This window comes from Arvicola amphibius, chromosome 1 (genome assembly GCF_903992535.2).
Source record: "Arvicola amphibius chromosome 1, mArvAmp1.2, whole genome shotgun sequence".
NCBI lineage: Eukaryota > Metazoa > Chordata > Mammalia > Rodentia > Cricetidae > Arvicola > Arvicola amphibius.
The window spans coordinates 109,751,224-109,764,955 of NC_052047.1; the positions used below are offsets into that span (position 1 = coordinate 109,751,224).

The following is a 13,732-nucleotide window of genomic DNA, read 5'->3' on the forward strand; positions in this document are numbered from 1 at the left end:
CAGAAGCTGCCTTAGAGAGCTGAGGAAGGGCAAAGACAAACTTACAAGATTTCCCCGACAGAGGGAAGAGGATACTACTGAGGTTAAGTTACCAGGCTCTAAAAAGTATTAGCAGGCAGTGGGTAATACCTTACCTTGGGTTCCTAGTACTGGAATGGTCTTTGGTACCTAAACTCTTGCTTTTTGATAAAAACAAATCATCCTCTCAAATTGACTTTAAATTTTTCAATATTATGACCATATCTCATTTTCAGATCGGCCTTGAAGTGTTTGTACTTTCTCCTTGTCAGTCAATCACGCTTCTGTTTTCTACTCACTGTCCTCTTCCCTCCCCAAGCCTTCCTCTTCTGTTTCTCTACCTACATCCCTAGCCTTCTTGTTTCTTCCTAATTTCTTTTCTTTTATCTTTTCTCCCTAATATAACAATTCTTTTCCACCAAAGCAATCATGATCATAAAAATAGAGTTCCAAAGAATTCTGATATGTCTACTGAATGTATACATGTTTACATAAATGCCTGAAAACCATGATATAATTGCTGTAGAGTAGTAGTGAGACCAGGACATTTGGGCAGTTATATAATATTCTAATTGCTTTGTACATTACATAATGTCTTTTTAATGGAAATACCTAATTCTCTACTCTTGTTGTCATTGCTCAACAGCTGTTCTTAAATGTTCAGGGCCTTTTTACTTGCCAGGCAAGGCAAAATAATTGTTAATGCTGTGTAGTATACCTTCCTCAAGGCTGTCTGCATTTCTTTGTTTCTTAGGCTATAAACAATGGGGTTGAACAGAGGTGTCAGTACTGTATATGTGACAGCCATCAGCATGTCTTCACTGAAGGAGTCACTGTTCTTGGGTATCAAGTAGACAAAACAAGCAAATCCGTAGTGCATAGACACCACTGTGAGGTGAGAGGAGCACGTTGAGAAGGCCTTATACCTCCCCTGTGCAGAAGACATTTTTACAACTAGGGACACTATGAAGATATAGGAAGTCATGATTAAAACAAGGCTGCCTATGAGCACAAATGCAGAGATCATAAAAATAATCAGTAAATGATGAACAGTGTAATTGCAAGCAAGATGAACCAAGGGTGAAATGTCACAGAAAAAGTGCTGGATATTGTTGGAGTCACAGAAAGACAAGTTGAATATGGTACAGGTGACACCAAGAGAACAGAGGAACCCGACCACATAAGAAGCCATCACAAGCTGAACGCAGACCTTTTGGGTCATAAGGATATGATAATGCAGTGGGCTGTGGATGGCAGTGTAACGGTCATAGGACATGGCAGCCATGATGAAGCAGTTATTGGCAGCCAGTCCAAAGAAGAAAAACATCTGTGTAGCACACTCAGGTAGAGAAATGGTCTTACTCTCTGATAGCAAGTCCACTAACATTCGGGGTAGGATCACCATAGTGGTGCAGGTTTCTGAAAAGGACAGAGCAAAGAGGAAAAAGTACATGGGAGTGTGAAGGTTGTGACTGAGTTTGATGGCCACCATGATGGATACATTTGCTAGGAGAATGGTCACATGGGAGAGGAGAATCACAGTGAAGAGTAGACACTGCAGCTCTGGGAAACTGGAAAATCCCCACAGAAGGAACATGGTCACTGAGGTGTGATTGCCCATTCTCCAGGTGACAGTGATCTTGCTCAAGAGGTGACTAAGTGCTTGAGGTCAAGACTCTGAGACGATTGTGAGGTGCTTCTATACTGATGCCATCTGTTATTTAATCAAGACTACCAGAGTTACTATAAAACAATTGCATGGGATAACCTGTAAAAGGGGAAGGAAGGACAGTGAAATAAATTGGCAACTAAATGTGCTTGTAGCTAAGTCTGTTGGCATGAGTACAATCTCAAGTACCTACAGATTGGAAGGAGAAAACTGACCCCCACACATGTACCATGGCATGTGAACCCCCACACACAAGCACACACATAAAGAGAGAGAGAGAGAGAGAGAGAGAGAGAGAGAGAGAGAGAGAGAGAGAGAGAGAGAGAGAGAGAGAGAGAGAGAGAGAGAGAGAAAGAAGGAAATGAGTGTATATGTGTAGGCACAAATGTGTACCTACATGAAGTCAAGCCAGGAGCCTAATAGTTGAGGGAATGGCTTTAGTATCAGATTCTGTATGAAGCTCACAGAGTGGCCCCAGGTGTCTTGAAATATACTCACAAAGCATTCCTTAACACTCTTTTCTCTATTCAGGATGTGCACTGAAGAAAGCAGAGAATATAAATGTCTCAATTGCTTGATTTTGATATGTTACAGTTTTTTAATGATGTTTCTCATCAGATGATGCCCTCATCCTCAGCATTGTTTACTAATCTATTAATGGAATTCACACAGTAACTGAATAACTTCATTTCAAATCGACAGGATTTTTTAAAAATTCCGCAGAGATCGATAAAGAATTCTGAAGGAACTTTCACTTTTTTCAGTGTGGTCCTACTACTGTTTGTATTGTCCACCACCCAGTGATTCTAGGAATGATTTTTGCAGCAATAATCAGGTAAGATGAATAAATTAACTCAGCATGTGTAATTTCCAGATTCCTATCTTAGTATAGTAATTGAAGATGGAGAAATAATAGAAGCCACATAAATAAAAATCTATTAGTCCTGTAAGAATTGCATAATTTTAAGTGCTTAAGGAAGTAAAGGTCTCATCAAAGCTCTTATGCAACGCGTAGATGATACAATAAACTCACCTGGAATATCAAAGTTCTTGTTCAATGCATAGATGATGTAAGGGAACTCACTTGGAGTGAACATGATCTTAAAGACATAGTCTCTTTCCAGAAGAGCAAATTGTTGTCATGGTGGTCTGATAAACTTTTGAATTTTTAGCAGAACTCCCAGTGCCTTTTCTAGATGGTGAAGTTTAACATTTCTCTTTGCAGTGGAGACATGGAAAGAACCAAGTGAAGTTCCTCAAACCAATCTTCCACAGTCATATTTCTATCTTGTCTGTTCCTTTGGCATGCAATCTCTGACAAAAACAGGACAGGAAATTGCCAGGAAGACTCTCTACAGAATTTTGCATTTTAATCTCAGCTACTATTAAAGGTGAAGAAAGACTGTAAGAAAGTTGGATAGAAAATGAAGGCATGAAAGAGAAATAGAGATAGATGCTAGCTAGATATTATCTAGTAAGATTCACAAAGATTAAATTAAAATGATGAAAGACAAATTTATGTTTTTATTTGAAGACTTGATATTTTACTATTTGCATTTTGAATTTAGGTACAGAATACAATAGCAGCCAAACCAGAAAGTGGGCTCATATTTCACACTAAAAATATGTCATGAATGTATTGGGGCTATATAGTGCTATCTAATAGAATTCTGTCAAATCACATATTAAGGTTGGCATTTAGATTTACAAAGAGAAGATTTAGGTACAGAATGTTTAGGTATCTATAATTATCATTAATTTATTCAATATATATTAACTAAGTGCCCATGATGTTCCAGACACTTAAAGTCAAATGAGAAACACGTGTGGAGTTCTACTATGTGGCAGTACATGGCTGTTTAGTCAATGAGGGATATCATCTCTGAAGAGGTGACATTTTAAGATGCAGAGGAGAATCACAAACTGCATACAACATGTGAGACCTGGCAAAGAGAACATCAGTGGCATAAGAATAGCCAATGCACCGAGCAACAGAACTACTCACGCAGCTTCACTCGGACTCTTAGAGTTGCCTTCAAGTTCACCCACAGAGATTTTTTTCTCTGACAGTTTCCAGTCAATTTACCTCTAAAGGAAAATCTTTTTTCCTTTCTTACTGATAGGACTACAGTTTACTCCATATGATGCCCTATTCCCTCTCTTATAAAAATGCTCTTAACTTAGGGGCACATGTCTGTAATCCTAGCACGTGGGAGGAGACAAACAGATCAGAAGTTCAATGGCAATCTTGGATACTTAGTAAGTCCAAGACCAGGCTGGACTAACAGAACCCTATTTCAGAAACAAATACACTATAGCTTTTTCTGGTATATCTTTAGTGTCACAATACTTTGAAATATTGAAAAAAAAGATTTTTCTTTCTCATTTTTCATCCTGGTAAGTCTCTTTAATAATTATAGAGCTCTACTGACATCTTAGTCTCTATGTGAAACCCTATTATCTACTATTCCCCCATGTCTATCACACTGAATGAATACAGGGACCTCCACTTCCCACTCCTGTGGCATACTTCCTTCTGGCTTTTTAAATGCCATATCTGTACCCATGCTATGTCTTAATTATAGTTGCTTTTTATCCTTGTTATTTAAAAGGGAGATGGTGGTAATAACTTCCAGTCCCTAATGTTTCGGGTAACAGCTCATGTGTCCTCAATGCTGCTAGAAGAACAACTACTGGAATGATCCTGTTATCATGAAAAAACTACAGCTTAGAGAGGTGTTCGATCTTCCAAAGGTGCTACAGGTGGTGTGTCTATCTGGATTGTACTTTATAGAAAGGGGTTGTGAGGACAGAAAACAATTTATTTGCTTCGCTGACTACAAAGCCTCCTCCCAAATACACAAGCTCTAGCATGAGTTTGAGGTCTCACCAATCCATCTTCATTTCTTGTCAGCCACATCAGTAACATGTACTATTTCTAAAATGTAGCACATTCTTTTTTGACTTTTCTACTTTACACATTTTTTTCCTGAATTAAAACAAATGTCTGTTTGCTCTTTTTGCAAAAATAAACAAAAAATAAACAAAAAAGAGTTTTCATGAAAAGACATTTTAAATATCACTTACTTTTAGAAGTCCTACTAAGTCATCCTGGTTCTTAATCTTGATTGCTTTCCACCTCTGGATTAATATAGCTTTTATGGTGATGAGAACTTTTCCCCAAGATTGATTCTTAAACAAGACAGAGGCTTGTGTCAACTTTCATGTGCACCAACTTTCAGCGTAAGTTGAATGAATGTGGTTTTTGAGTACTGCTTTTTGAATTACTGTAGAAAAATGTAAGCCCCATAATCTGAAGAAAGTTCTCCACATCTGATACACCTTTTACCTTACTAATAGTTCCCTTACTTATAGTTCCTTCCCAATTATATTATTTAATCCATTTGCAGGTATTAAAATGTGCACTGAAATAGTCGCCTGCTCTCTAAACAGATTTTAAAAATCATGTCTTGAAGATGAAGTCTTAAGAACCTGTGCTTTATAAATGCTTGCTTAATTTAATGAATGTGTGACAATAAAAGCAAGCAGACCCCTCTTAAAATACCAACTGTGTAATATAGCATCCAAGAGAAAAGCGCTATCATCATTTCTTATTTGGGAGAGATCAATATTTGCCATAGTATCAATTCCCACTCAAGCCCTAAATGATCTTCCTATAGGGATTTTAGAATTGTTAGAAGAGATTGTCAATATGCTATGCCCTCCCCCACCCTGCCCTCTCACACATTCTCCATACCACACATTTTAGAAAAGTTTCTAATCCATACCAGGTGAGATATAGCTTGACAAAGTTTCTCAGAGACTTTAGTTGATAGCTTTAATTGATAGATCTGGTTACAGTGGTTTCCATATATGTCCATGGTAGGTTCTGATGTCCTCATATTATCCAGGTGTAATTAATTACTGGAGATGCAACTATATGATATTATTTCCATTTTTTACCAATGATCCTGACAACCACTGAGGAAAATATACCTGGAATACTGGATCTGCGGTCATGTTTGTTTTACCCAGACCCAATCCTCTTTATATATACATCTCTCTTTTGCTTTGAGATTTATACTCCTAATTATTTCATATCATCAATGCTTTGTATGCATGGTTTTCTGCTCCACCAAAAATGAAGGACGGATAGCATCATTAATTTCCAGCCATCTGTGCATAGCATTTCTTTGATAATTCTTAACAAATTATAAAACCACACAAGCACTTACTTGGTCATTAGAATAATATTCTTTAAGAGAAAAACTGGTCTGAAATTGACACCTGGTGGCAAAGAAGACTCACTGTCCAGTCTTTAAAAATAATGAAGTAAGTAAGCTCCAGGAAGAATGTAGTCTCACAACATAGTAGTGCCTTTTAACAAGACTTTGTGGTTTTATCTATCTTAATCCAGGGATAAGTTTTAAGTATGTTCCCTTTTAGATGTCTGCTTAAATCTCTTATGAATTTAAACTCCATAAATGGCAGTTCTGTGTTCATTTATTGTCAATAGGGTTCAGTACAATGGACCTTTTAATGAGAGTCCTGAGGTCACAGGGGACCATCATCTTGAGACCTTTGCTTCTAGATGCAAGCAGAGTTGTACTCAGTATTGTACCATGTGGTGCCCATAAAAAATGCTTTTCATCTTCAACACCATGGGGAGTTTTCATTCATACTTCTTGTGATTCTACTGAATAATTTTAGAAATAATTTCAATTCAATATAGTGAAAATGTATCTTGGAATGCGCATGGTTCCCACAGGCGTAGTTTGCTTCTTACATGATACCATTGTTCTCATTTTAAAATTCGGAAAATTTGCCAAGTCTCTCGGGTCTCTTGGACTGAGGTGCCATGAGAGGGAAATACCTGGGGAAGCAAAAGAAGCATGCATAAAGAAACACCATACAATGTGATCACTGTAATTGCTTCTCATAAGAGTGACTTTACTGAAGGGGAAGCCCATCTTTGCCCCAGTCCCCAGTGATGGCACGCTATCCTTAGTTCCCAGAAGATCTTCCCATTTCCTGCCTCACATCTTTTCCCCTCAGCATCTTCACTATCTTTATAATGTGGCCTCAATTTTCTCTCCAGTCTGACCCCCCAATGTCTACTGTTATAATATTAATACTATTGCTGACCATTTGACATTCTGTCTTAAATTCTCCGTTTCCCTTGTTCCTCTCTGCATTTCTTTTTTTGAAAATCCCCTTTCCTAGCTAGAAAATTTCTTGTGGCTATAAATGGTTACAAATGTTTGATCACTATCTTTTTTTCTTTTTTGGTTCAGAACAAATCACACTTCATCCAAGAAACTTCAGTTTGCATAATACATAACAACAGAAACAGAAAGCATAGTCCTTTGATAGGAAGTCTACAGCTAAAAAGGGCAATCTATTAGGAAGGAGTACTGGGGGGGGGGGCTTCACTGAGTTCCAAAACCTCACTGGAAGCTGACACTGTGTCTGATGCACAGGTGTATATAACAACAATTTAGAACTCTTACCAGATTTTTCCTTCTATTGGTGTATAGTCATTACACATAGCAACAGGTTTCATAAAGCTTATGAAGCCTTAGAGGTTTCTTTCAAGCTTATCATAGATTTTGACCAGATTCACATGATACCATTTCCTCCCTTAATTTCCCCTTCCTCTCTCTTTTTTCCTGTTAGCCTCTCCCCTTCCTCTATTCTCCCTTCTCTTAGTCTCTTGCATTAATTTTGTCTTCCTCTGTGCCCATATGTTTCATGTTTCTATAAGGAGTTGGGAAAACCACAGTAATATTTTAAAATATTAATACATTCAAATAAATAAAATATGATTTCTGTTTATCGATTTTGTGTGTTGTTCCTGGATGAAGGTACTTACAAGTTCTAAAAGATTTCTGGTTCTGTTTTTGCTGTCTCTCATGTCTGATCACCTTGTCTGCAAATAGTTATAATTTTACTTCTTTCTTCTCTATCTCTATTCTATTCCTCTATACTGTGCAATGGTACAAGCTGGGGTTTCAAGGACAGCGATGAGTAAGACTAGAGTACACCTCTTCTAATGTCTGATTTCAGTGAAAAATGCTCCCCACTTCGTACAGTTTCAGCTATAACTTTGTCCTATGTATCATTTATTATATTAGCATTTGATCCCTAATTTCTTTAGGACTTTTATTTAAAAAGTAGTATTAATGGTTGAATATTGAATTACTATTATTATGTGATTTCTTCTGTCCATGAGTTCATTAATGTGATGTATTGTTTGCTGATTTGCCTTTGTCAAACCATTTGTGTATCCTTCAAATTAGCTCACTTGGTCCTTGTGAATGATCTTGCTTATGTTAGTTGTAGTTGTTATTTTTCTCTTTGGCTCATTTGGGGGCCAACAATCCAGCTCCCAAATAAACCACATGGAGGCTTGTTCTTTGCTATGAATGTCTGGCCTTAGGTTGGCTTGTTTCTAGTTAGCTTTTCTTAACTTAAATTAGCCCACCTATCTTTTACCTGTGGGCTTTTATCTTTTTCTATTATGTATAGCTTTCATTACTTCTTATTCCATGACTTGCTGTGTAGCTATGTGACTGGCCCCTCATGTCCTCCTCCTTTTCTTGCTCCTTGGTCTTTTCTTCCCAAATTTATCCTCCTATTTATTCTGTCTGCCTGCCAACCCTACCTATCCTTTCTCCTGCCCAGCTATTGGCTGTTCAGCTTTTTATGAGTACTCAAGTGCTTTAAACAGGCTTCACAGAGTTAAATGCAGCATAAAAGAATGCAGTACATTTTTGCATCATTAAACAAATGTTCCATTGCATAAATAAATGTAATACATCTTAAAATAAATATTTCACAACCTGTAGTTACGTTGGATTTGTAAGTATTTTATTGAAAAATTTTAATTCATCTTCATCAGAAAGATTGTTCTGTCAGGTTTTTTTGTTTGTACTTTGTCTATTTTGTTATGAATATAACTACAACATCTATAAATGAATTTGGCAGAATATTTTTGGAAGTTTGAGGAGGACTTTGTCAGTTATTTTTTCAAAGGTCTGATAGTATTCATGTTTGAATCAATATGAACCTTGTTTTTTCAGTTGGGTGTTGGTAGTGGTTGTGGTGGTATGAATGTGTGTGTGTGTGTGTGTGTGTGTGTGTGTGTATTGCATTCCTGTGAGTATATAGGTGCACATGTCCATATGCATACATATGGAAGACTGAGCATAAGATGTTTTCTTCTACTGCTCCCTTCATTGATTGCTTTGAATTAAGTCTCTAACTGAACTGGAAGTTCACATTTCAGCTATGCTGGCTGACAAGCAAGATCTCAGAATCTGTCTGATTCCACTCCCCAATGCTGGGGTTACAGACATGCATAGCCTTGCCTAGCACTTCATATGAATGGTACAGAATCAAACTTGGGTACACATGCTTGTAGAAAATGTGTGCTTCCCTTCTGAGCCATATCCTCACATCTTTTATTATTACTGCTTCATTGTTATACATACATATATTTCCAAATTATTTCTATATCCTCTTGGATTAATTTTAGTGGGTAATATGTCATCTAGAATTTTCTATCTATTATAATGCTAAATGGTTTACAGTGTGTTAAAATATATGCAGGCTAAAGGTTAAAGTTTTTAAAGTAAAAAAAGAGAAAGAGTAGTTGGGTGTGATGGCACACACCTTTAATCCTAACACTTGTGAGGCAGAGGTAGATTGACCTCTGTGACTTCAATCCCAATGCCTGGGAGGCAGAGACAGACAGATTTCTTTGAGTTCAAGGTTTTGTAGCACACACCTTTAATCCCAGCACTGGGGAGGCAGAGGCAAGTGGATTTCTGTGAGTTCAAGGACACTGGTCTACAGAGTGAGTTCCAGGATGAAGATACACAGAAACCCTGTTCAAAAAGCCAAAATTTAAAAATAAAAGAAACAGAGTTTAAAATAAGCCACGTAAAGATGGAAAACACACAGAGAATCTGGATACTGGATGTTATCATGCTCTCTTTAAATTGTTTGAATTCTGAGGAAGGAGCAACTCGTGCTAAAAGATATTTGCTTATTAATGCTGCCAAATTAACCCAAGATAGGTATTTTAAAAATACCTTGACTTCAAAATTGAAGTCATAAGGTATGTTACTTTTGAGAAGAGAGGTTGCTTTTGTTTCCACAGGAAATGAGAGGTTGCGGATTCATTCTGAGTTTTTTTAAAAAAAAAATTAGGTTTGATCAAGGAAGACTACCTGAGAAATTTCCGGTAGGAACAGATGGCCCAGATGTCTGAGTTCTGCATCCAGAACAGATTCAAGACTGCTGCCTGAGATGATCAAGACTCACAGGATACTCCAGTCAGAAACTGATTATAACTCTAAGTTTTCTTTAGGTCCCCATAAGATTATCAGTGCCCCCAACAAGCCAGAAGTAGCCTGGAATACTATGCCCACATTCCCAATAAATGGACTATGGATATTTTCCTTTGTTTAAAAAAAAAAGAGGGGGAAGTGGTATGGGAGAATTGTCTGTATTCTGTTAATCACGTTTTAATAAATGATGATTGGCCAGGCAGGAAGTATAGGCAGGTCAACCAGACAGGAGGTAGAGGTGGGGTGATGAGAATAGGAAACTTCTAGGAAGGAAGAAGCCCATTCCTCACAGTCCAGCCCAGATCACCAAAGAAACAAGATGTGACCTGTCCTGCTGAGAAAGGTGCCAAGCCATGTGGCTAACATAGATAAAAATAATGAGTTGATATAAGTTATAAGAGTTAGCAAGAAGCCTGAGCTAATGGGCCAATCAATTTATATCTAATGCAGACTCCCTGTGTGATTCTTTGGGGCTTGCCAGCTATGGGAACTGGACAGGACAGAAACCCCAACAAGACTAGCCTTCATGTTACATTTATTTTTGGTTAGTTTGGCTAAGGGTTTGCTTTTTTATGTTTTTAGGAACCAACCATTTTATTTAATCATTCTTTGTATTGTTTTGATTTCTATTTCATTAAATTTTACTCAATCTTCACTGTTTATATCTGTGTGGTGGTTTGGTTTGGCTTTTCTTATATTTATAACACCTTTGAATACCCCCATTTCCCTTCAATAATTTCTTGACCTTGGCTTTATCAGGTAATACAGCTGAAAAACACATTTAAAGATTAAAATCTTGCATCTGCATATGATAGAAAATATGCAAGATTTGTTTTTCCAGGTCTGGGTTATCTCACTCAAAATAATTCTACCCACATTCTTGTGAATAATTTCACTTTTAACAGATGAATAGTACTTCATTTTGAAAATGTTGCTTGTTTTCATCATATGCTTGTCATTTGATGGGCATCTCAGTTGATGTCATTTTCTAAAGATTGTGAATAAAATAGAAATGAACTAGAAGAACAAGTATCTCTGGAGAAGGATATAGAGTCTTTTGAGCATATTCCTAAAAGTGATATAGCTGGATCATGTGGTAGATCTATTTCTAGCTTTGCAAGGAACCGCCAAACTGATTTTAATGCAACTGAAGCAGTTTATTTTCCCACCAGCAATGAATAAATGTCCCTTTTCCCTACTTCCATGACAACATTAATTATTTTTTTTAAATCTTTGCCATTCTAACTATGGTAAGATGAAATCTCAAAGTACTTTTGACTTTTATTTCTGTAATGGCTAAGTATGCTGTATACTTTTTAAATTATTCATCATCCATTTGCATTTAATCTTTTGAGAACTCTCTATTCAGCTCCATGCCCTATTTTTAATTGTGTTGTCTATATTCTTAATGTTCGGTAAGCCACTGTAAAATGTAGTCTTTTTTCCATTCTATAGTCTGCATCTTCACAGAATGGTGTCTTTGCTATAAAAATATCCATCAGAAGATAGTACTACTCTTAACAGATATGCATTTTACATCAGTGTACCCAATTTCACAAAACAAGCAACACTGGATATTTAGATATATAGTATCCTTAACAGAGTAATAGAAAATGACTTTAATATCCCATTCTTACCATGAGACAGATCATCCCAACAAAATGCAAGCAGAGAAGCATTTGATTTAAATGACATCATAGATCAAATGAACCTAACAGATATCTACAGAACTTTCCCTCCAAACACTAGAATGCACATTTTTCTCAGTAGTCCAATAAATTTCCTCTATAACACAACCAATAAGACACAAATGAAGTCATTAAAAATATAGGGAACTTGAATGAACTTCTTGTATTCTGTCTGACTACAACAGAATAAAGCTATAAATCAATGACAGAAGACACATTAAGTCATGGAGATTGAAGAGCACATTTTTAATGATGAATATGTGATTGAGGAAATCAAGAAAGAAATTTGAAATTTTCCAAAACTAAATTTAAATAAAACCCAAATCCAACCAAATCTCTGGAATATGATAAAATGAATTCTAAGAGGGAAATTGATAACTATTTATGTTTAAAACCCAGAAATATCAAGGGAATTGTACAGATTAGTTGATCTCTTAAAGTTTCATGGTATTCATTCACAAAATGGAATAAGCATTTTGTTTAGATGTATTCCTTTGGATAGAATTATTTCAAGAGATTTTAAGGTCATTGTGAATGGCAATTATTCCCTTAACCCCTTTTGTTTGCATAAATAAACCTATATTTATCATTTGTATAAAGAAGGTTACTGATTTTTGTATGTTAATGTTAATTTTGTACACTGCTACATTCCAAGTTAGAGGAATTACTGTTGAAGTCATTAGGATCACATCAAATCAAAGAGGAATAGTATGATTTTTTTCCCTTATTATTTATATTTCCTTTTTCTTTTTCTTTTTCAGTTGTTTTATTGATCTGGATAAAACTTCAAACACTATATTAAACAGGAGAGGAGAGAAGGGATATCCTTGTCTTGTCTCTGGTTTTAATATGAATTTTTTGAGTTTTCCATTTAGCATGATGTTGGCTGTAAGATTCTAGTGTATTGTCTTTACTATGTGTTGAGATATGTTCCCTGTAACCTTAGATTGTCTCATACTTTTATCATAAAGGGAGTTGAAGTTTATCAAAGGCTTATTCTGCATCTAATGTGTTGTTTCTGCCCTTTAGTTTATTTATGTGAAAAGATATACATTTATTGATTTAGATATGCTGAAACATCCCTACATCTCAAGGATGAAGTTTACTTGATTAATGTGGATAATCTTTTTTAATTATCAATTTCTTGAGTTTGATTTGCAAGTTTTTTTCTGTGTCTGTGTCTATCAGAGATTGTGTTCTATAGCTTTCTGTTTTCTTAAGTCTTTATCTGATTTGAGAATCAAGATAATATTGGCTCCATAAAAAATTTTGATGGTGTTTCTTCATTTTCTACCTTATAGAATAAAAAAAAAAACAGTGATATTGCAAAAACTAACTTAATGGTATATGTTAAAGCCTTAGTTAAAAAAAGAACAAGCCAAACCAAAATCAATATTTGGAAAGATAATAGAAATCATCAAGGAATTAATGAAATGGAAATTAAAATCAATTAAAAGAACTAATGAAACAAAGAATTTGTTCCTCAAAAGGATAAACAAGATAGACAGATATTATCAAAGTAACTAAAATAGGTTGAGAAAATACAACTTAATAAAATTAGAGATGAAAAGAGAGACATTACAATAGATAGCAATGAAATTCAGAAAACAGAAGAAAGAACTTTGAAAAGTTACATTCCATTTAACTAAAAACTTGAAAAGAAATGGATGAATTTCTAGGTGGCTATGACATATTAAAATTAAAATAAGATACATAAACAATTATGTAAAGAGAAACAGAATCTGAAGTTAGCCGCAGGAACTCCTTCTGCTCCTTCAGTTAATAGCCTTGAAGATACCAGCCCACTTGGGCAAGGTCTCTTTTGCTTTTTTTTTTTTTTTCCTCATGATTTATTTTTTTTATATTTAAAAATTTCCATCTCCTTCCCTCCTCCTCCCCCCTCCCTTCCCTCCTTCTCCCCCTTCCCTCCCCTCCCCTCCACCCATACCTCCTCTCCCTCCCTCTCAAGGCCAAGGAGCCATCAGGGTTCCCCACTCTATGCT

At 36.0% G+C, this 13,732-nt stretch overlaps 1 protein-coding gene across 1 annotated transcript; it reads right to left on the reverse strand.

Annotated features, from left to right (window-relative positions):
- Window positions 1-670: 670 nt before the first annotated feature.
- Window positions 671-1,639, reverse strand: LOC119806809 (olfactory receptor 10T2-like). Its single transcript, XM_038318844.1, has one exon. The coding sequence runs from the start codon at window positions 1,637-1,639 to the stop codon at window positions 671-673; it is 969 nt and encodes a 322-aa protein (XP_038174772.1).
- Window positions 1,640-13,732: the final 12,093 nt, after the last annotated feature.

Coding starts and splice junctions, on each gene's coding strand:
- LOC119806809 (XM_038318844.1), bottom strand. CDS start 1,639: ATGGGCAATCACACCTCAGTGACCATGTTCCTTCTGTGGGGATTTTCC.